The sequence below is a fragment of the Sciurus carolinensis genome, chromosome 6, assembly GCF_902686445.1.
Source record: "Sciurus carolinensis chromosome 6, mSciCar1.2, whole genome shotgun sequence".
Classification (NCBI taxonomy): Eukaryota; Metazoa; Chordata; class Mammalia; order Rodentia; family Sciuridae; genus Sciurus; species Sciurus carolinensis.
The window spans coordinates 29,329,622-29,354,260 of record NC_062218.1 but is presented as its reverse complement, the minus strand read 5'-3'; the positions used below and the strand labels follow the sequence as shown (position 1 = coordinate 29,354,260).

The 24,639-nt window shown below is 41.7% G+C and overlaps 1 protein-coding gene across 1 annotated transcript in view; it reads left to right on the top strand.

Moving 5' to 3' along the window:
• The first annotated feature begins 6,219 nt into the window (after positions 1 to 6,219).
• Positions 6,220 to 24,639, top strand: part of Adamts12 (ADAM metallopeptidase with thrombospondin type 1 motif 12) — a 319,480-nt gene continuing 301,060 nt past the window's right edge. The window contains exons 1-2 of the mRNA XM_047556801.1: positions 6,220 to 6,492; positions 16,869 to 17,230. Coding sequence (XP_047412757.1) covers positions 6,366 to 6,492; positions 16,869 to 17,230 — 489 coding nt within the window. The 5' untranslated portion in view covers positions 6,220 to 6,365. The remainder of the gene's footprint in view (positions 6,493 to 16,868; positions 17,231 to 24,639) is intronic.

Sequence of the window (24,639 nt, the reverse complement as noted above, 5' to 3'; positions counted from 1 at the left end):
CCTATTCAGAATCGTGTTGTATTTAGTTGTCATAACTCTTTGGTCTCTTTCCATTAGGGAAATTTCAATTTTCCTTCAACTTATGGTCTTTTCAAAATAAAAAGCTGGTTATTTTTTAGAAAGTCCTTCAATTTTGGTGCACCTGATGATTCCTTATATTAGATTTAGGTTATGAATCTTTGGCAAAGATGTTACAGAGGTGACAATATTCTCACTCCCAGGTGGTGTTTGGTTTTGATTTCCCAAGTTACCAATTTCGTTTATGCTGTTAATTTGATTAAGGTGGTATCTGCTAGGCTTCTTTACTGTACAGTATTCTTTTGACTTTTACAATTAATAAATGTTTAGCAGGATGTACTTTAGAATTATTTAAAGTTTCCATTTCTCATCAACCATTCTATTCATTTATACACTTGAATTAGTGTGGATTTGTGGATTCCTATTTTTATTAAAATAAGAATTCTTTTATTAAAATAGATTCTTACTTTTATTAAAATAAGAATTCTTTTATTTAAAAAAGATATTTTATTAAATTAGGTTACTAATAATTTATTACTATTATTATATATTCTCTGCTGAAACTCTTTTTATATTTGTCCAATGGTGGTTTTTTTAGGAGAACACTTCTGTCCTTTAAACATGGTCCCATGTTTCTTTTAGTAGTTCCTTGTTTCTGTTTTGTTTTGTTTTTCTTTTTTTTGAGAAGCAAATGTTTCAGGGTCCCCTTTTATTTCCCAAGCCCTGTATTCAGCCATTCTTAAGGAGTCTTACTTTCTTTTAGAAGAAGATATTCAGAATCCCAAATCTGGGTATCAGTCATGCTCATTGCTTTCAGAGTGTCATTTTCCCACTATCCTTAAGTGAACAGGCCCAGAGAATGTATGGATATACATAATACTCATGCACACTTCTATTTTTATTTCTATATGCATTTATATGTACATCAACAGCTATGGGTTCATACCAATGCTTTTAGTTTCAATTCAACATTATGGGTCTCATTCTAATTTTCTCTTTTCCTGTTTGTACTTCTCTTCTCTGGTAGTGAGAAACTTGGCTTACATTATCCTTGTTATGTGTTCTTATTCGATCAATCTCCCTGTATGTAATTGCTGTCATCAGTTACCACCATCACCCCAACCCATCCCACCTCACCTGCCCCTGTTTCAACACACTGCTCTGGAACATCCTCTCTCAGATGGATCCCTCCTCACTCTGCCCAGGCTTTAGTGCCCTGCTCTGGGCCCTGACAGCTGCCTGCTTCCTATTGTCCAGGCCCTGACACCTTGCAATAGGCTGCTTCCTCTCTACTTCTCACCTTACCTGGGCTCCCTCTGGCAGACCTCCTATGTGGATCAGCCCCCTACCAATCTGGTGAATCCCTGCTACATTTCCTTTCAATTCTGCTTAAGATGACCTACGAACTGATGGTGGTCTCAATTTACTGCAGCATTTTGATCTAAAGCTATACATTCTATCTAAGGTATGTTGTTTGCTTTCAATCAATAGTATGTTTTGCTGTTCAAGGTTCCACAGCCTTTTCAGACATGACTTTTGAAAAGGGATTGCTGTAACATTGTTTCGTTAATTAAATTGGTTAATTATAGCATCAGAAGTGTCCAATATGGCACCCACTTAAATGCAAAGTCGGGTAATTTTGTAAAGTTTGCAATGAATAGATCACAGGGTTCTCAAGCTGAGCCACAGTAGCAAACTTTCTGGGGTGAGGGTATGCAGAATGGGTTTTATTGGTTATTGATCTAGAATTGGAAGAATAAAAATGAACTGACACTTCTTAGGGTTATAAATAACTAGCCCATCTTATTCCAAGGTCACTAGAGAGGTTTGAAAAATAAAACATGTGACAACAATATGTAGATATATGACTTCTGAAAACCACAGTTTTTCACTTACAGGTAAAGCTAAGAATAGTTAAATACCAGAGAAAGACTTTTCTCCCCTCTGTTCTCTAATGTGGTTTAGGAAAAGCACCTTAGACCCTTGAAGGTATGAAACACTGATTTTTATTATGAGATGGTGATCGTGATGTTTAAGAAGGATTAACAGATTTGAAGTGAAGTCTTTTTGTGGCATATTGGCATATTCATTTGTGATGTCTGGGGTCAAGTCATGGAGTTTTGGGTGACTGTTTATTTTGTCTTTCCAGTGTTGATGACAGCTCTGAAAGATGTATCGAGCTAATTTCCTTGGGTTTCAGTCATCCCTTGTGCCTCTAAGAGTCTACTAGGAAAGTAAGAACAGAGGGAGCTCTTTGTGAGGTATCTCAGATGTTTTGTCACGATTTGTATTTTTACATGGAAAACACTTAACCATAAGGAGCCAAATCACAACCTAAGGCATTCTGGTGGTGCCAAATCATATGCGAGTATTCTTGCCCCCTCTACTTTTTGTGAATGAAGATATTACAGGAGTCTTAAGTCAGACAAACCTGTGTTTAAGTCTACTTAGTGACTAAATCTCTTAAAAGCTGTGAATTACTGCATAATCCTGGATTTCCATTTCATAGTGATGTGATCATAAGCAAAGTTATTTAACCTTTCAGTGTCTATTTCCCCAGCTATGTCATGAATATAAAGTTTTTATAAAGATTAAATAAAGTAGTGTAGATATAGTCATTCACAGTACAAAGTATAGTCATTATGTAATAAATGCCTGCTAGTCTTTGCTGTTAGATTCAATTTTGGAATCACACTTTATTTTATTATTATTTTTTTAAATTTTGTAATCTTTCCTCAGGGGCAGCATATCAGGGACACTTTAGAAACTATGCAGTGATTCACAGTTCTGTTCTCTATAGTGGATAGGAGAAGTAGTTTTAACAGCTAGTAGAAATGCAAACAGTCAACTACCAAATAGCCAAGATTTGGAAAATTTGAGGACAGTTCAGTCGTCTTCTCTGTACCCTTGGGAAACACGAAGATTTGGAGGAATTTTTGAAAATTCAAGAAGAAAGTGAGAGGAACTTTGTGTAAAACTAGTAGTATAATGTATATTTGTGCTGATCTGTGTTGAAAACTTGCCGAGGTTGGAGACACAAATTCATATTTATACTACTAAGTGCAATTATGTGAGTATTCTCAGCAGTACTTGGAAACAAAGAGCAGAGGAAATCAGTAGTTAGGGTAAAACAGATTTTGATGAAGAAGATATGAAATCTTGAAGACACTGGTTTGAGGAGATAGAACATAGTGTATGGCTGGGCAGAAAAGGTGGTGAGGCCAAAGAAAGATTATGTATTAAGAAACCCAGGATGGAGGAATCAAGAGAAGGAAATACTCATTAGGCTTAAAGACCAAGGTACTGGCTATAAGGTTAAAAAAGGCTAACATAATACAAAACTTTGGTGAGGTTTTATAATTTTAATAGTTTAATATTGGATGACTTCTTGCTAATAGATTTTCATGATTATGATCTGCATTGGTCAACTTGGTGTTACTACACTGAACTACCTAAGGCAATTCATTCATAAATAGAAAAGGTTTATTTATCTCACTGTTCTGGAGATTCCAGTCCAAGATTGGGTGTCCTCAGAGCTTTGGACCTCTGGCAAGGGTGCTGTAGTACAAAGCCGATACCCCGCCTCCCAACCACTTGTCAATCTGTGCTCCCCCCCCCCCTTACATTATAGGAATTTCCGGCCTATACTACAGCCATTTCCTGCTTCCCATGTTATGTCCTAACATGCTAGCTAGCTATGGTTCACCAGTCAGCTTGCAAGTATTCTCCGCTATTGGTTCCTTCCAGCCCGGGAGATTCCAATATCTGGGAGAAGTGTCCACGCCATCTTTCTCTTTTCCTTTCTTTTCACCCCTGAGCCTTCGCACTAGTCGTCCGCATAATAAAGTCTCTTACGTGAGGCCCTGTGTCTGCCATGGATTTTTCTGGGAGCTACTGTGGAGCCGCAACTGAGACGGGCATGCACAGCGGCAGTTCCATGGGAGGAGCTGGAACTGCAGGGTCCCGAGCTGAGCTGCATTTTTCCTTACAGGTGCCAGATGCCAATGGTGAGGAGCGTGTGCCAGAGCAAGTGGATCACATCACAAACTAGGAAGCAGAGAGACCAAGAGACTGGGTCCAAGCCTGGGGACCAAGCTTTTAAAACATGGGCCTTGGGGGACATTATCCACATTCCAATCATAGAATGGCCACAAGAGTAGGTGGGGGAGAGAATAAGGAAATAGCACTAGAGTTAAAGAAGTTGAACTGCAAACTTGAAGTTTTCAATGGTTATCCCTGTTCGTCTCAATATTGGTGGACTCAGAAGTCCCCCAGAGTTTTTGAGTTCCTGTCTGAGAAACTAGTCTCTTCTCCAGGGCCTGGGAGTCAGAAGTGATCTTGGTCTTCGAATGATATACTGTTGCTAGAAAAAGTAGACAAAGAAGGAGGAAGAAGAAAGAGGAGTGCAAAGAAGAAAAATGGGAAAAAGAGGGATGGGAGGGGAAAAGAAGAAACAAGAGGAAAAAAGGAAAAGAAATAATCCTAGCCCAAAGTAGTTCTTCAATGGCCTTGCAAATGCATTTCTGCCAAGTTATCCTGCCTATCATGTTGAAATCTCTTTTGACTCAGGTTGTGATCCTGCTACCTCACAGGAGTAGAAGAGGTTCAGCATAGTTCCTTGACTTGCCAATCACGATACAACAAAATGTGTTATTTACCTGGCAGGGGGATTGAAGCTTGCATAGGGAAGTAACATTGCTCATCTGCTGATGAGGAGGTTATTCTGGATGATGGGGGTGGACCCAATGTAATTACAAGGGTCTTTGTTGGTGGAAAGGGAGGGAAAGAAGGGAGAGGAGAATCAGAGTGATGCCATCTAAAACTCCACCCACTGTTGCTAGCTTTGAAGACAGGGAAGAGAGCCATGAGTCAAAGAATTTGGACAGCTTCTAGAAGCTGGAAAAGAGCTCCCTAAGAGCCTTCAGAAAGGAATGCAGCCTTAACTCCTTGATTTTAGCGCTCCTTGATTTAGACAATACATTTGTTTATTAGGTGATGGGAGCCACATAGATATTTTCAGTCACTAAGGTTATAATTTGTTCCAGCAATAGTAGGAAGCTAATACACACCCCTCCAAAAGACTTGGTCTCTACCTATCTACTGTGAAGTCCTTCAGACCACTCATCCGTGGTCTGGGGACCACTTTGCATCTGAACCACTGTGGTTGACTTGGCCACCCTGTCTTCATGTAAGATTGGTGAGTTGGCATCCTAAACCTCTTCATAAATTCATGAGGTTGACTGTCAGCCAGGGAGACCTCCATATGGAGGCCAAATTCCTCCCGAATGGAGTAAGGAGGCCTGTTTCAGCCCAGAAGAGAAAAATCTTGGCTGGACTAGCCCAGTAAATTCTCCGGATGCCTGGCAAGCACCCTGGTTTGTGGCATTCTCTCACAGCTTGAGCCTCAGAATAGTCATTCCTCCACCACAAGCAGCCTGTTCACATCAATTGGATAGATACCTTCTTGAGATACCACTTTCTTTGTTTCCTTTTGAGTGAGTGGGAGGTGGGCTAGTGAAGATGAAATTTTCATAGTAGAAAAGCATGCCCTGACCTGCAGACCAGAGGGTCTCACTAGCCTTTGTCCCAGTCACCTACCTCAGTGGGCAAATGAAGGGACTTGTTAGCTGGGACCATTTCCCTTTGTGTGACTTGGCAAAGAGGAAAGCTATTAGTTTTCAAGTGGAGGTCTTGAAGAGGCTCCCGAAGAGGTCTCTCTGAGCGGGCGAGCAGCCAGAGAAAGCATTGGTAGAGCGGTGTTAGGAAAAGTTAAGGAGCTGGGCAGGGCAGACAGGGAGAACGGAAGGAATTGGGTCCCCTATGACCCATTACCGTACTCAACATTTGCGTTTGTATTTCGGCCCCCGTGAAGGGCTGGTCTGGGGACCTCGATTAGCGACTTCCTCTAGTGCGGGTCAGGGTGGCTTTCCCGGGTCTCCCCTGTTTGGCCCGCCGGGGCTCCGGGCTGGGCGGGAGGAGCGCGGGGGTGGGAGTCCCGGAGGAAGATGCACCGAGCTGGCTGCAGGCCCCGCGGGCGGGCGTCCGGAGGCAGGGGGTGGGGATCTGGGGTGGGCTGCGCCCTCCCGCTCCGACCCATTCCACACCCCGCCGAAAGCAGACACTGTCAGCTGGTTCACTCCCCTTTCAGGAGGAGGGAGGGGAAAAAGGTAGCTAGCCCCTTTCTGCTTAAAAATCTAAAGGGCGATCCAGGGCAGCTTTGCCGCCGCTCCCGCCCCACGCCTGGACCATGCACCCCTGCATCTTCCTGCGCGGCCACAGGCGAGCACTTGATTTCTGGAACTGAGGGCTCAAACTTTTTGACTTTGCTTCTCCCCAACAACTGAATCATGCCATGTGCCCAGAGGAGCTGGCTGGCAGACCTGCTCGTGGTGGCTCAGCTCCTCAACTTTGGGGCGCTTTGCTATGGGAGACAACCTCAGCCGGGCCCGGTTCGCTTCCCAGACCCGAGGCAAGGTTAGTGGCTTTTCTTTATTTCCTTTTAAAACAGTGGTGGTGAGACATGTGGAAACTTGGTCGCTCCTTTTCCCTTCCCCCACTTGGTAGAACTGAACCCTGCACATCGCTTTCTGCTGAGTTTAAGGAAACTTGGGCTGGGAGCTCGGTAGGTAGGCTCGCCTTTCGCCGGAGCCAGCACTTGGGGAGAGGATAACAACTCCCATTGAAAGGTAGTGTCCCGCTGCCTTTCACACGGGTGACACTGCGGTCTTTGAAAGACTCAAGAGGTAGCTGGCAATCTCTCTCTCTCTCTCTCTCTCTCTCTCTCTCTCTCTCTCTCTGCTCTCTCTTTCTCTCTGCCTTTTGTCTTCTCTTTGCTTTGTTTCAACCTCCTATTTTTCAAATTCTGAACAGGAAAAAAAAAATCATTTGTTCTAAAGAAGTTCCAACTGGCCACTGGCGGTCATTGCAATGTTTGTAGTTAGTCTTAAACTCCTGGTCAGGGAAGGGGAAATGTGATTCCGCCCTCCTGCTGAGCACGCTTGGCTGTGTTTTGATTTCCTGGAAAGATTTAGGGTTGTGTTTTTAAAATAACAGCCCTTGTGGGGAAAATTTACCTCTGAGGGGTTCACCTTTCCCTGTCCTGCCTGGCAGCTGGCTGGTTCTCTTTTTGAATTTTGTGAAATGCATGTTATAGAAATCATTGGAGGAGTTGTGCTGGGGCAGTTTGTTATTTTAACATTATTATTTTTTAAGCCTAAATCCTGGGGTAAGGTAGTACTGTTGCCTCAGCCTTTTTTTTTTTTTTTTTTTTTTTTTTTTTTTTTTTGACTCCTAAGTTCAGAGACCTTTTTTTCCTGTTTGGTGGAGAGTTCATTGTGCCTCTGCTGAAGATAGAGCAAGAGCAATGGCCTGTGTGTATCAGCCCATCTGACCTCTAGCAGGAGCCTTCTGGGGTGCAGGTCCCATTGCTATAACCCCTACTTCATTGAGGAGAAAGCTGAAGATGGAAGGACTCGTGACCTCTACAAATGGTCGATGGTTGAGCAAGGTTTTGAACCTGAGTCTGACTCAGACAATCATGCAGCACTACCCCATTGAAATAGTAGGTATAACACACACACACACACACACACACACACACACAGAGCACTGGGTTAGTATTCATTAAGTCCTCTGTTTGCTAACCATGTTCAGGTCTTAGGAAGTGTCCTTTTCTGACAATCTTTTAATTCCTAAGGCCACTTGAGTGGAAAAGCTTCACCAGCTTGTTCAAGTTTACGGGATTTCTAGGCAGGGTTTTCTGCCCACGTTGCAAAGTTCAAACGCTGCTGGGGAACTGGACTGCCCCACAGCTTTGAGAGCTATCTGATGCAAGTCCCTCCCTCTGCTTTACTTGGAAGCTGGAGCCTGCAAACACTGGGGTGAGATGTCAATCAGCCAGCAGTGGCTTGTGTAAACGTTCCAGATACAATCTCCCACCCCCAAGTTTAAAATAGCAGCGCTTGTTGTTCTTTGAAAAACAGTCCCTTTGTGAAAAGTCTCTCTTCTGGGGCAGCACAAACAAAGCCTGCAAGCACTTCCCAGGGCATTTGGAGAGGATTTGGTTCAAAGACACACATTCTCCTGCATTGGTTTCAGCCAGGCTTGCTGCACATCTTTGTAAGGGAATTCAGCCTGGTATGGAGTGGACACTTCAGCCTTACTAGTTCCTCTCTGGAAAGTTAGAAGGGATTTTCACCTAGTCACCTTTAGGGGTGTATGCTGAAGATATTTAATATGTAAAATTAACATAAAATGCTACAGACTTATTAGTGATGCACATGTATTTAAATTTTAAAATAATTTGTTTTTAAAAGTTGTTTCACCAATCTTAATTCATTAATGAATTTACAAGTAATCCACTCTTGGTGCTAAGGATAAATTTCTAAGCAGACTTTGTTATGGTTTAGATGTGAGGTGTTCCCCAAAAGCTCATGTGTGAGACAATGCAAGAAGGTTCAGAGGAGAAATGATTGGGTTGTGAGAGCCTTAAGGTAATCAGCGAGTTAATCCCTGATGGGATTAACTGAGTGGTAACTGGAGGCAGGTGGGGTGTGGCTGGGTGTAGTGGATCATTGAGGGTGTGGCTGCGGGGTATATATTTTGTATCTGGAGAGTAGAGTCTCTCTGCTTTCTGATCACCATGATGTGAGCTGCTTCCTTCAGCCACCTTCTCCTGCCATGATGTTTAGTTCTCACCCTGAGCCCTGAGGAATGGAGCCGGTTTTCTATGGACTTAAACCTCTGAAGCTGTGAACCCTCAAATAAACTTTTCCTCCCCTACAGTTGTTATTGTTGGCTCTTATAGTCACAGCAGCGAAAGAGCTGACTAAAACAGACTTTCATTTAGAACTAAGGGGTAGAGAGAGGAGAGGAGAGGGTTTTTCTTCTCTTTATAAGGGGATTCTAAAGTTTCCGGGGAATAGGATAACCTAGATTTTGCCCCCAAATGACTTTTCATTTCCACTCTGACAACATTGTAAAGTTATACTATGGTACTGAACGTGTCAACTTGAAAGCTACTTCAGAAATCATCTCACTTAACCTTCTCATCCCTATCTTTACAGGTGAGAAATAGGAGGCCTAGGTGCTTAGAGTGTGTGTCAATTTGTATTTCTTAAGCACCTACTAAATGCCACCTCACTAGGGGGTTGAAGCAGGCTACACAGGGTCTCATAGTTAGGAACGGATCCAGATAATCCAGATATGAGATAACCTTGAAGGTTCTTTCTAGTTCTCAGGGTTGGCCAAAGATAAAGACAATTCTTTCAGGGGCTAGACACTGGAAGGTTTGACTAATTCTGCTCAGTAGTTTCTCCACATCACTCGTTTGTGGTGTAAGAATGTTCTGTGACTTTTCCAATGTTTCTTGATTCACAACTAAGTACCGAAACAAAAGGAAAAATTAATCTTGTACAAAGTATTCTGCCTTTCTTCTACAACCAATAATATTCCCTTAAGTTTATTTGTTTCTGTAGAAATGCTCCTCAGTATATGATGGGGTTCCATTCTGATGAACCCATTGAAGTTGAAATTATCATAAGTTGAAAATGCGTTTAATGCACCAAACCTCCCCGACATTCCAGTTTAGCAACACAGTATACTATGAGGTATGACTTGTTTCCACTTGTGGTTGCCTGACTTACTGGGACATGGCTTGCTGCTGCTGCTGATCCTCAGAAGAGAATATCATACCAAATATCACTGGCTCCGAAAAAATAAAATTCAAAGTAGTCTCCACTAATGCCCATGACTTTTGTACCGCCATCAAGCTGACCATTAAAAGTTGGGAACCATCTATATTGTTTACAAGGCACCAGTCACTTCCGTGGTCTGTTTTTGCTGTTGACAATACCATGCAATCAATAGGGCAGGCACTTTATCCCATGTTAGAGACAGGCTCCAGGGTGCACAGACTTGCATAAGAACAAAAGGAGTATTGCAGGGTTTTAAGACAAAAGCTGTAATCATTTATTTATGCAATTTGCAAAAAAAATATTTGCAAGAAGCAAATGATTCTATGTATTTTCTTAATGTAAGAAGAGACTTTGCAGTTTCATTGTGTTAATTATAGTAATCTTGTCAGGTGGGAAGATGAGTTTTCATAGAATTGATGAGCAAATCCAACCTCCTGTGGAGAATCCTACAACTTCGAGGGGACTTACACGATTCTCCACAACTTGTCAATTACTATAACAAAAATACAGTTCTATGGTTATAGCAACCTATGGAAGATAATTATGAAAACAAACCTCTGACTGTTATCAAAATTTCATTGCCTTGTTTAGTAAGGGAGTCTTAGAAAATCAATTGCTCTTTTAGATAGAAGTAAACATAAAGAATAAGTACAGATTTCCCTCCTTCAACAAAGTTCCAAATTTGGAACTATACAGAGATGAGCATGACATAGAAATTGGTGGAATGTTCCATAAAGAAAGAGCAACCTCAACTCGAAAAAGCTGTCAGGTAAATACTCTCTTCCCTCTCCCTCCTTTCTAAGCCAAGGATGAAAGATCTCTTGGTGCTTTATATTTTCAACAACTTGTGCCCATAGGGTTCACTCAAAGTTTCTCATGAAGAACTAGGTTTCCAAATCTGATTTTGAACAAGGCAAATAAAACTTTTCAGGGTTTACCCTTTATTTCCCCAAACCCTAGTGCAGGTTGTGATGTAGTTTTAGAGCATCTCCATCCCCTGCCTTTTCCCCAATCTTATTGACACCCCACAGGAACATCTGATCCTCAGTAGATCCTTAAGAAGTGGTGAGGACAGAGCTTAAAAGTGTGGGCTCTGGAGTTAGATTGCCCTCACCCCTCTTTATTGTCTCTTTACAGAGATAGGAGTGGAGGCTAAGATGAGTGTATTACTTCATTTTCTGTTGCTATAACAAAATACCTGAGACTGGGTAATATATAATAAATGAGGTTTACTTACCTCAAGATCAGGGGTCACATTGGCTCTGCTTCTGATGAGGGCCTTCTTGCTCTGTTGCAGCATATGCATCATGATGAGATCAGGTGTGAGAGGGAGAGATCACGTGGTGAGACAGGAAATGAAAGGGATTCAGGGGCCAGGCTTGTTCTTTATATAGTTTGTTTTCATGGAAACTAAACAGGATAACGTAAGAAGTACATTCATTCTCTCCAAGCATGAATCCCCAGTGACCTAACCATAATGACTTCCACTAGGCCTTAGCCCTTCAAGATTCCACGATTTCAACACCCCCACGCTGGAGACCACACTTCCAGCATATGAACCTTTGGGAATAAACAACATCTAAATTGTAGCCACAAGGGACACAGTTAATAATACTGCCCCAGGGAACTTTGAGGATTAGAGAAGAACAAACAGGTATACTCTTACTGTCATGTGTGACCATAAAAAATGATAAAAAGTAGGTCTACTGTTATTTCCTGACACCTTCTTCTCCATCCATCACATCCCCTGTGGGTTCTGCTTCCTGATGGCTAAGGGAATAGGTAATGAATCAAAACTGAGTGCCTACCGAGAGGAAGCCACGGTGAACCTGGGCTTCTCCCCTATCTCTGCCTAGAGATCTCATAACTATGAGATCACAGGTCACCACATTTCTATTTTTAATACCAACAACGTTAGTGTTGAGCTAGTCAGTGTTACTTGTCAAGCATTATTTTAAATCCATTGCATGTTTTAGGACGTTGGAGCCTCACGACCACCTTCCTTTGCAAGCAAATCAGGAGGGAAAACTGATAGTATCTCCTGTTACCATGTCTAATTAAGAGGCAGTTCTTATCTACATGTATTGCTCAATGAATTAAGAAATAAAGAAATCAAGTCATTCTTTCTTGGTCAGCTCATCATCCCTAGGAGCAGTGCTGCTTCCTCTAACTCTGTTGGCTCTCTTGGCATCTGTTCCTCTTCATGAACATGCGATTCCTCGGTTGAAAGCATGGTTTTGAAATAGGAAAGTCAGCATTTCAATCCAAGTAACGTTGCAGAGTGGCTCTTTAGACTCAGTTTCCTTACCTATGCAATGGGCATAACAACTGATTCTGTATCACACTGTTGTTTTGAGTGTTGAATGAGGAAACCCTTATCATACCTGGCTGGTGGTTAGTGATCATTAAACAGTTACTATAATTATTATCATTATATTATTATGCAGTCAATTTATGTTGGCTGTCTTTCAAAGCTCATTAGATCAAAAGCAACTAGGTAAAAAAAAATCTGTAAATTTGTTTGCTCTTTTACTCTTTAGGCAATAGATTTTGGGGCTTAGTCTTTTTTTTTTTTTGCGGTGCTGGGGATTGAACCCAGGGCCCTGTGCTTGCAAGGCAAGTACTCTACCAACTGAGCTATCTCCCCAGCCCCTTAGTCTTTCATTTTATACTTTCAAAAATCATATTTAAGATTTTCTCTAAGATATATCTTCAGAGACAGTTCCTCCGAGTCATGTTTCAAGTCAGGAAACTTATGGGAAAAGATGTATTTTTCTCTGAAAAAAATTGAAATAACTCCTCGACTACTCATTACTGTTTTTCTAACCCCAACGTGGGATTATTGCATTTCTCTGCTGGATGGCTAGGGTGGCTGCACACTGCAGAAAGAATGTCCAGCCCATCACTGGAGGCTCACTCTAACCTCCAGCCTGCTTTACCTACTGATGACATCCCTCCTGATCTGTTACACCAAACTCCTTCCGCCTGAGAGGACACTGAGCTTAACTGCTGCTAACCCTGCCTCATCTCCAGGGAATGTGTGGAGGAGGCCTCCCCAAGGTTAATTCTTCCCCAGAGACTCAGCCAGTGGGATGGGCATAGGCGGTAGGCATTGGGGTGTTGGCACCCCTTCCTCATCTCCTCTCCTTGGCACAGCACAGAACCTAGTCCTTTTCACCTATTTACAAGTAATTGGGAAAACAGCATGTAAAGACAAATTTCAAAGGGAAAATCATGCCCTAAAGATCACCATCATTTACATATTATCTGAAAGGCTTGGTTCATGTGTGTGCATGTGTATGTGTATCACATGTAGTGGTTGTAGAGAAGACACAATTACATATTTATTACCCTTTGTTACTATATCCTATTGTTTCCATATTTATGCATAATCGCCATGTTTATTAAATATGCAATACACTGTTTTGACATATTGATTTACAAAAATTGTCTATTTAGGACCATTTTTAAAACCATGAGATTGATTTAAAATTGAACTTGTCTGCCTCCATTTCATGACAACTTGAAATTATTGTAGCTGTTTTCTGGGTATAACAAACAAGACATTTTTGATTCTTCTCAGTCTTGTTCAAAGAGTGTAATATTTTGCTCAGAATTTATTTATGTTTTGATGTAGTTGCTTTTGGTTGTATTCACATTCATTTGCTCAGTAACAGCGTATTGGAAAAAAAAGATTTTTAGAAAACACACTTGTTTCTCTGTTTTGGTGGAGATGCAGAGACTTGGATATGTAAAATGGTATTAAAATGAGATGTTTCATTTTGTCTCGATTTCTGCTGAGACCATAAGTGTGAGGGGGGAAAGAAAAGAGGTTAATGACCCACACATTCACAAAGAGAATTCCAGACCATGTAAGCAGAGCTTGCAAAGAACTGATGTGACTCTAAGCCCTTCCCTTTCTTGTGCATACATGAGAGGCTTAAAGGTCAATGGAAAGATATTGGAGGGAGACTTTCTCAGGAGAGAGTGAGAGTACTGGGGAGTTCCCCTCTACTGTGCCCCCCTAAGGCAAAAGAGGGGGCCTTCAAAGAGCTCAGAGAGTTTGAGGTGGGTTTGGGGATGAGCATGTAAGCCTGGACATGCACAGATAGGCAAAAGACCAGTTGGAATGGCATTTGTTCACAGAGCCAACCACCAGGATGGCCTTACAAGAATGTTATGATTTCCCTGACTTTGGGGGACTGGGAAGGGATCACAGTTATTTCTTGTGAGCCAGATTTGGGTCCCATGGGAAAGAACTTGGGTCACTTGAAACAATGCCGAAGAGAACATACTGCTGGGTGACACAGCTACAATACAGGGGTGTCAGATGGAAAGACTGAGGGTGTCCAGTTGGAGGAGGAATTGCCCACATTGAGGGAACCTGGACAATCCCAGTGACAGAGGTCACCCAAAGCTCAGAGAGCTACTCTTTAGAGCAGGGCTCAGCACCTGGACTTTGACCACACTCTTGCAGCATTGCCTGATGACAGCTACACCCAGTCAGGTAAGACCTTCTGCAGCTAACTTTCCCCCTCTGCTCCACCTGGAGCAGCCAGTCCATCATTGTGAGTGGCAGAAGAGAGAGCAGCAGGAGGGGAGTACTGCAGAAGCTGGCCACGCCCACCTCTCCAATCTGGCCACGCCCCTCTGCATTCAGGGCTGAACTTGGAAGAGCCGGGAAGTGCCAATACTAAATCTGCCCAGACATTTCTGGGGAGTGAGTGGGAGGTGCAGGCAGACTGTCGTCACACTCCTCAGTTCATGGCACACTAGCATCGTTGATTTGTACAACTCTCTTTTGTTACGTATTTGTACATTTTTGTCCTTGGTTCCCACTCCCATTCTTCTCCATGGAAACCTATTTTAACAGATTCCATATGTACTTTTTTTGTTTACACATGTTCTGAAAATCTTTTTATTATTGTGTGCCTCTGGGTGTGTGCCTGTGCACGTGCATGAGTATTTGCCACTAATGTAAAATAGCTCTGTATTAACTTGTCTTGTTTCTTATTTTTCATTGAGCATTGTTTTTAAGATTTGTCCTTGTTGCTATGTGGTAAGTTGTGCCTAAATGTCCCAGTTGGAAGGAATAGGTCTGAACTTTTACACTTAAAAATTGAGACGATCTATTAGTTCCTGAGAGTGGAAACACCCCTCTAACCCCATATTTCATCCAAGGTGGAGGAGGATGGTTTTATAAATGATGTTTGAATGCAGTTGTTTCCTGAGGGGGAAGCTCCTTTAAACTGTACCCCATCATGTCCAATTCTTTTAATCCACTGGCTACAAACATGTTCATTGATACATCAGCTTATATGAACCAAATCCCTGTGATGTGAAGATTTTGGTCTCCAAAGATTCAGGGATAAATAGGATAAACAGCAAAAGGCCATGTAAAGTCAGGCTGCTCTGGGAGGTACAGACAGGAAGGTCCTAAGGGTGCAGGGGCAGGAGGAAGCACTGCAAGGGGCATCGGGAGATGAAGAGAAAGAAATTGAGTTTCATCTTTAATGCGTAAACAGGATTTTGATTAATGCAAAACATTCAAACCTTTGGGAAAGTAACAGGAGCAAAGTAATGCAAGTTGGAAGGTGCCCAGGGTTCAGCTGTGAGGTGGCAATAGAATGTTTTCTTTTTTCTTTTTCTTTCCCCCGAAGCAAAAGATTAGTTTATTTTACTAAATGGTTAATGGTTTGTTTTGCTTAGTCTGTAATCCAGAGTATGACTAATTCCTAGCTAGTTAGGTCCTGTGTTATTCTCGATCATCAAAATAAGGAGGCAGTGGTGGGGATTTAAATTTGGGTAAGTCAAAGGCTTACCTTTTGTGTGTGGAGGGAAAGAGCGTTTCCCTGTTTTTGGTACCAGGGATTGAACCCAGGGCTGCTTAGCCACTTAGCCACACCTCAGCCCTTTTTATTTTGAGACAGAGTCTTGCTAAATTGCTTAGGGACTCTCTAAATTGCTGAGGCTGGCTTTGAACTTGCAATCCTCCTGCCTCAGCCTCCTGAACCGCTGGGATTATCTCTTGCACTTTTAAAGTGACAGTTTTCTTATTTTTAAGCCATTGCCTCAGATCCTAATATATTCTTTCACCATTTTGTGTGTGTGTGTGTGTATTTTGTAAACATTAAGGGAAAAAATCCCAGGTCCTTTTTTTTTTTTTTTTTGGTACAAGGTATTGAACCCAGGGACACTTAGCCACATCCCCAGCCCTTTCTTTCTTTCTTTCTTTCTTTTTTTTTTTAAGAGACAGGACTCACCGAGTTGCTTAGGGTCTCACTAAGTTTCTGAGGCTGGCTTTGAACTTACAATCCTTCTGTCTCAGCCTCCTGAGTCGCTGGGATTGCAGGCATGTGCGAGCACTCAAGTTCTTTTTAAAGCAGTCTGTGCGGCATCATGCTTAGGCGAGCATTGGTGCAGTGTTGTCAGTGTGTGTGATGGATTCAGTATGTTTTTAACTTTTTCCTCTAACTTGATAGTGGGAAGTTCCTGGGAGCATTTAAGCACCTTGTCATACAATGGAGCCCTGTGACTTGTATCAGTGAATTCTAGACTCGTGATGTCCTGATTTTGGGGTGGTTATAAAAATGGAGGAACTTTAGATTACATAGAGGGAAATGAGAGGGAGGTGGGGTATGAAAAATGGTGGAATGAGACAGACATCATCACCCTGTGTCCATGTATGATTGCACAATGGTATGAATCTACATCGTGCACAAGCATAGAAACGAAATGATGTACCCCATTTGTGTACAATGACTCAAAATGCAGTCTGTAAAAAATAAAATAATTTTATAAAAGGCACCAAAGACAAGTTAATACAGAACTATTTATATTAGTGGAAAATACTCATGCACATGCATATGCTGATCTTGTCACTTTTTTAATAGTATTCTGAATAAATTTATGCTGATCTTACATCATCCCTGATAAATTATTAATATCCAGAGGTCCATCTTAGTGTCAACTCTGACTGCTGTGTGTCACCAACCAGAAAGCATTGTGCAAATTTGAGTTGCTTGGGGAAATCGATATTGATGGTGTCCATATGGTTATCAAACTAGGATCTGAGTTCCAAGTGGAAGTGAATTTGTCTTGCTTCAGACTCAACCTGGCTCATTTTTTTTGTTTTTTTTGTCTTTTTTCTTCCAGAACGTTTTATCAAGACCCTGCCAGAATACCATGTGGTGGGTCCTGTCCAAGTAGATGCCAGTGGGCGTTTCCTGTCATATAGCTTGCACCATCCTGTCCCCAGCAGCAGGAGGAAGAGAGACTTGGGTTCCTCAGAGGACTGGGTCTACTACCAAATTTCACATGAGGAGAAGGACCTGTTCTTTAACCTGACAGTCAATCAGAGATTTCTTTCCAATAGCTACATCGTGGAGAAGCGATATGGGAACCTCTCCCATGTTAAAATGTTGACCTCCTCGGGGCCTCCCTGCCATCTCAAGGGCACCGTTCTGCAGCAGGGAACCACAATTGGGACCGCAGCCCTCAGTGCCTGCCATGGACTGGTGAGTGCTTGGGCCAGTCATCTGGCCCCTGCCCCAGGACCTTAGAACTTCAGCTGTTAGACGCTCTATCGAAAGGTTCATAGCTGCATCGATGCATGACAACTGAGCCCCTGTGATGTCATGATCTTGACCTTCAACGGGGTTGGAGAAAGGTGATTTGTATGGGAGGTGCAGAGAGTAAAGACACTGAGGGTTTAGTTCAAGGGGACCAGAGGGGAGCATGGGGTGGGATCGGGGGAAAAGAGGACTTGAGTTGTGTCTTCAACCTCTGGGTCAACTCCAAGGTGTTGTTCACTGGATGGCTGGCCAGCACCTTTGGAGTAACCTGAAGTTGAACGGCTTTAGGGTCTTACTAATAAACGTTGTGATAACAGTAACTGTTATGATATCATAATTGACTGTATGTGTTCCACAATCAGATTTCATGTGGCATCTTAGGCTGTCAGTGGATCCCTGCGCACTTCTATTCATTATCTGTAAAATGGAGATAATGATGGAACCAGGCTCACCGACTTCATAAATATGACTTTACTGAAGCAGATACACCCATGTTTTTAAAACACCAGGCACTAGAATACGTGGTTTATGAGGTGGTTATGTACATTGTCCTCCTCCCTCTTTCTTAGTTTGGAAATATCAAACAATTTTATTGTCCAAGTTAACGTAAGCCCAAGTCTTTCTATTATTATACACCACCTCTCAAAGTGTGACTAAGCTTCTTTTTCAAAATTTAAACCTGTATTTAAAGGAAGTCCTGTCTCCTTTTTCTCCCTTTATTCTAGCAGCAGCTGCAGTGATGGCCCTGCCGAAACGTTTGGGGGTCGTGTTGACGTTTTTTGAAGTTTTCCTCTTGTTGGAGTAGAAGGCAGATACTGGTGCTCATAGCATGTGCTGGGAGGTGACTGCAGGGGAAGATTCCAGAGACCTGAAGGTGATAGGTAGCCAAGGTTTTCCAAGCAAAGCAGCTAGTGACATTGCTTTCTTACAGAAGGCACTTGACCCAAATCCTCCCACCATTATTGCCACTTTGCTAAGAATTTTTGTTCTTCAAAATTTCGGTCTGTGTTTATCTTGTATCTGCAGAGTTTGCCTTTGCTGGAATACTGTGGAAACACTCTTGTAAACATTGTAGAGCAGTTGAAATCTTCTGAAGGACCTCTGGGGATGAATTGCTATGTACAGTAAATAGAAAGAGGTTTTTTAATGGCTTTTTGTGTACATCTGCATGTTCAAATGTAGATATTTAGCATTGCCCCTAATTAGATCTTAAACATCAAAAAATCATGAATGAGACCCTCTTCTTCTTTTTGGTCTCTTGTCGTGGTTGATTGGACTGGGGGACATTGGTGCTCATCCTCTGGGTTTACTCTGGCTTCACTCTGGCTTCATGTCACCTCTTCCCTTTGCAATCCTAGATCTCTCATTTCTGTAAGACAGCCACGAAATCATCATTGCCACCTGACCCCGTTTCTCTGACTCTGCAGAGGAGAAGAAAGAGCTGCAGATCTGGGAGGATGGGCACATAGAAATAAAGAATCCAAGAGACAAACATGCGAAACCCACACTGCTCTGGAGAACACTAATGTGGGAAACTCATTCTGTTCACTAGACATGCAAATAATTATCATGCTAATAAGAACCTAGAAAGTTTAAACCCAGGTGCCTCTTCATGGGTTAGAGCATGGTGGTCTTTGGACCAACAGAAACGGTGGGTGTTTATTAGTGGTATTATCCAACATTGCCATAAAGTAACTGTTCTCTTAGGTGATTGTAGCAAGAGCCAAGGGTGAGATCTGCTGCTCTCAAGTTCTCCCTGCTTTCCTCTTGTACTTTCTAAGGAAACTACGTACTGTTCAGCATTACTCCAAACTTGAGTGTATAATACTGGGACCTTTTCAATTTCACAGAACCTCAAAGGAGTAGTGGGAACCACCATGTGGGCATTTTCAGGTTCAGATTTCAGATTCCTTATACGTATAGGAGGACAACATGGTAGCCAAGATGATGGAAAGTTTTTAGAGCCCAATCACTGACTGAATGACTTCACCAGAAACACTCCATTGGGACTGTTTGGGGATTTTCACTTTGATTTGACAATTTTGAGGTGTTATCAAAAAGTCATCAAAACTCTCCTTCCTGTGAGCATACTTGCTGACCAGCTTTAAATTCATTTGCTAATATGCCAACGATTATAGATGCGTACTTAGAGTGGCCTGTGATGGTTTGGATCTGGAATGGTCCCCAAAGGCTCAGTGTAGAAGACTTGATTTTTGATGTGGCAGTGTTAAGAGGTGGGACTTTTGGGAAATGATTGGATCACAGGGGTTTTAACCTCATCAATTGATTAATCCACTTGTAGACTCACATCTGGATAGACTATTGGAAGGTGGTGGAAATAGGAGGTAGGACCTAATTGAAGGGAGTGAGTGGGTCCTGGGAGCATGCCAGTGGTGTCAATATCTTATTCCAGTTCCTTTCTCTCTCTGCCACGTTCTTCTTCCAGAATGTTCTGTTTTACCACAGGCCCAGAAATATGGAGCCAGCTGACCATGGATGGAAACCTCTGAAACACTGAGCCAAAATAAAACTTTCTCTTCTAAGTTGATTTTCGTAGGCATTCTGCCTGGTGATGGAAAGCTTATGAGTACCTGGTCCTAGTCAAAAGGATAGCAAATGGCCCTGTATCCGGTTCCTCTTGATCACATGTCTGGAGTCTGAACTCTGGTATATTTGCTCTCCCTTTCACCCAGGGATGACCCTACACTAAAATTCATAGGGTGGCAGGCTTAGGATCTGCTGGGTCTAGGCCTCCCACCATTTCAAGGACTGAGTTGGCATGAGGAAAGTCTTTCTTAGGAAGGAGATACTAGCATGTGACCCAAGACATCTGCCTTTCGTTCCTGGAACTCTGACTAAATGCTACTTCAGATGGGTCATTGGAATAAAATATTGAACACTGTGCCCTCTTGGAGTTGTCTGTGATTTGAGGCTCATTTAATTTCCCTTTGAGCACACCCTGATGGGTTCAAACTAGAGACCTTGGAAAGGTCACCCATGGGAAGCTGTGGACAACTTCCTCCCTTTAAGGTCCTCTCAGGCAACTCTGTTGCCCACCATGGCTTCTTCCAGGGTGAGCGCGCCCGTGCCCCTGCTCAGCAGCCCTCCTCTGTCTCCCCATCCTTTCGCAGCCCTTCTCCCCTCAACACTTTCATAACATTAAAATTATGAATTTCACTTTTTTTTAAAAAAATTATTTGTTCTCCTTAGTTATATATGACAGTAGAATGCATTTATGTATGCTGATGTATCATGCATAAATGGGGTACAATTTCTCCTTTTCCTGATTGTACATGTTGCAGGATCACATGGGTCATGCAGTCATATATGCACATAAGGTCATGATGTCTGTTTCACTGTACTATCCTTCCAACCCCATATCCCTTCCTCTCCCTTCACCCTCCTCTACCTTATGAAAAGTAACTCTATTCTTCCCTAGCACCCCCCCACCCCATATTATGAATTAGCATCTGCATATCAAAGAAAACATTTGACCTTTGGTTTTGGGGGATTGGCCAACCTAGGTGCCCTTCAACGTATGAATTGATAAAGAAAATGTGGTACATATACACCATGAAATATTACTCAGCCTTAAAGAAGAATGAAATTATGGCATTTGCCGGTAAATGGATGGAGTTGGAGAATATCATGCTAAATGGAATTTGCTTCTTTTGAACAGTTTAGATTTTTTTTTTTTTCATTCTGAGTTCTTTGATGGAGAAACTTGTATTCTTTCATCAGACTCTGAATTTGTCTTCAAAAAAAAAGTAAGAATCCCAGTGAAAGTGGTTTTGGGTTTGCTACTGACAGAGTCCCTATTAAGATTGTTCCAACTGAGTTTATTTTTAATATTTCAGTTTATTTGGAGACCTAGTGAAAAATGTTGAGACTCGACACTTGTGCATGATAAAGGACTGGGGTTCTAATGTTTTGGGGTATCTACTTCCACCAGTGACCTGGTTTAGGCACTTATGCTCTGGACTGTGTATCTGGGTCAGTAAACAGATATTTTTTTCTGCTTATAGTCAGGGCATTCTTTAATTCCTGCTCATAACATTGCTTAGCTACAGCTTTATTAAAGTGAATACTGTTCTTGGCTCTGTCATAAACCTTTGCCTCAATTCTAGCTCTCTTTGGGAATTAAATCTTGAGTCCTAATCTGCATGGTCAGGGATCTTTCCAGGGCCATCCAACTTCAGCCTCCTCAACTATGGCTTTAAACTTTCCTTTCTCATTTGGCTCGTTGAGATTTCCTTTTTTATTTTGAACTCCAATGTGTACTAAATTTTTGAGTGAGGAATTTTCTTAGCATTTTTTACTTTAAAGTCAAACTTTTAATTTTAAGATAGTTGTAGATTCACATGAAGTTTTAAGAACTAGCACAAGAAGATCCCATGTGCTCTTCACCTAGTTTCCTCCAATGGCAACATCTTGCAAAATCACCATGCAGTATCACAGTCAAAATTTTGACACTGATGCAGTCAAGATGTCAATGTTTCCCTTACAGGATTTTCTTGATGTTGTCCTTATAGCCATACCCATTTCTCTTCTCTCCCTACATCACCTCCTATGTTTATGTTTTATGTTTAAGTCTGTGATCCCTTTGGAGTTAGTTAATTCTTGGATGAGACGTGAGACTTAAGTGGGGTTCATTTCTTCATCCCCTCCCTCCCTCTCTTCCTCCTTACTTTTTCTTTCCTCCCTCCCTCCCTTCTTCCTTCCTTCCTTCCTTCCTTCCTTCCTTCCTTCCTTCCTTCCTTCTTTCCTTCTTTCCTTCCTTCCTTCCCCTCTGTCCTTCCCTTTCCTCCTCCCCTTTTTTTTCACTTGTAGATGTCCAAAGGTTCCAGAACAATTTTTCCAACAGCTGTCTTTCCTCCCTTAAATTGCTTTCACACTTTTGTAAAACTCAATTAGACATGTTTCTGTGAGTCTATTTCTAAATTTCAGCTTCTGTTTCACCAACTTCCGGCAGTTTTCAATACTGTGACTATATAATCTTGACATTAGGTACACTGATCTCTCTCATTTCATTCTACTTTTTCAAATGTGGTTTAGTGATTCTAGCTCCTTTGTCTTTATGTATAAATTTCAAAATCTTATTTACAAACAACTTGGTGAGATTTTGATAGGAATTATATTAAACCTGTATATTAACTTGGGCAGAATTGATCTTTGCTATGTTGAATCTTGCAATCCATGAATCATGTTTGTATTTTAATTTATCTAGATCTTCCTTAATTTTTCTTTTATCACTATTGTGTAGCTTTCAGCATACTAGTCCTATGCGTGTTTTTTTATCTAGAAATGATTTAAGTATACAAGAGTTATGCATAGCTTATGTGCAAATATTATGGTATTTTATTTAGACGGCTTGGACTTCTGTGGGTTTTGGTGTGTGGGGATGCTGGAATCAATTCCCCTTGTATACCAAGGGATGACTGTGTGTATGTATCTCATATCTATTCATCCAACCGTGGGCATTTAGGATTTTTCACTACATTGACTATTGTGAATAATTCTGAAAGGAGCATCTCTCTTCAAGATAGTGATTTCAATTCCTTTGGATATATATTTAGAAGTAGAATTGCTGAATCATATACTATTCTACTTTTAGTTTTTTTTTTTTTTTAAGTAATCTCCATGTTGTTTGCCATAATGGTGGTTCTAATTTACATTCCTACCAACAGTATACAAGGGTTCTCTTTTGTCCATTTCCTCACCAGCAATATCTCCTTGTGATTTTGATTTGCACTTCTGTGATATTAGATGAAGTTAAGTACTTTTCATAGAACTGCTGGCCATTTATATGTCTTCTTTGAAAAAAATGCCTATTCAAATCCTTTGCTTATTTTTAATGTGTATTTTGTTCTATTGATTTCTATGAGTTCCTTATGCATTTTGGATATTAACCTCTCATTGACTATATGATTTGGAAATGTTTTCTCCCATTTCACAGATTCCTTTCATTGTGCTGACTTTTCTTCTGCTGTGCGGAATCCTTTTAGTTGGATGTACTTGTCTGGTCTTGCTTTGGCTCCTGTGCTTTTGGTGTCCTAGTAAAAAAAAAAAAAAGTCATTGCCCAAGTCAGTGTCAAGCAGAAGCTTTTAAACCCATCACTTCCATTTCTCCCAGATAATGTGCCTGTGTGAGCTGCTCTTTTTTATTCCCCTGTGTCAAGTCCAAAGTGGGCCTGAGGATGTCCATCCAGTTCTGCCCCTGAGGCCCTACAGGTTTCAGGGACTAGAGGAAATGAAGGTCCCATGACCCTTGGTTCTCCCTCCTTTGTTGAGAGTTTGGGAGCTGCCGGGGGTGGAATTCTAAATCTCACTCTGATGACCTTTGTCACAAGGAGTCTCCTGCCCACTCCTCTTACCTGCATCACCCATCGCACTCCCTGTCTCCATGGGCGCCGGGCCTTTCCCTCGTATAGGGTAGTTAATTTGAATGGAGAATGAGGCTCTCAAGCAGAGTTAAGTAATTGCCTTGTGTTGTTTGTCTCTTCCCTGGTCAGAGTGTATTTGGAGAAAAATTAATGAAACTTCTGTGTGAATTTATCCCCTTGATTTGTTCCCTCATACTTATTACCAGCATATTTTGTTTTGTAGAATTTTTTGATTCCGAATCATTCTGGGGGAAGGATAGACATTTCTTCTGTGCCGATTCTCACTGCCTCCCGTTGTGGAAGGGCAGGGTTGGCTGAATGACCATGCTTTATTCCCAGGGGGTGTTTTGGCTCATTGATTCAGAGCCTGTTTGGAGAAGGGTCTGTGTGAGTGTGAACCAAGTACCTCTGCCTCGTCACTGTGATCTGTGATTTCTTTTCAGTTTGAAGAACTTCAGTGGTCTTTTTGTTTGACTCCCATTTTATAGGCTTTAAAATCTGTGACTTGTCTGGAAAGTTGTAGCAAGAACCGTCTTTTTAGTCACTGCCTTATGTCTGACTACCCTTTACAAACTGTTCCCATCTGGAAAATATAAATAATCACCCTCTTTGACTCTACTTACCGCACACAGTTGTTGTAGACAACAGCTTCAGAGTGCTTCATTAGAAAGGTACTTCAGTTCCCTTATTGTCTTACAGGAGTAACCATGTTTCTTTACCCAAATTGTTGGGACACTTCATTAAAACTGCTGCTTTCAAGTCTTCAGTGAAATTTGCATTGCTAGTGGGCACTCCTTTTCATGGAATTGATGACTCTCAGCACCATTGGATGCCATTAATTATTCCTACTTGAATACATTTTCTCTTTGCTTTAGCGACACCATGTTATCAAGGGTTTTCTCTAAATTGCACCTACAGTTCCATCTCAGGATCCTCTGCTTCTTTCCATACAGTTAGCTACTAGAATGT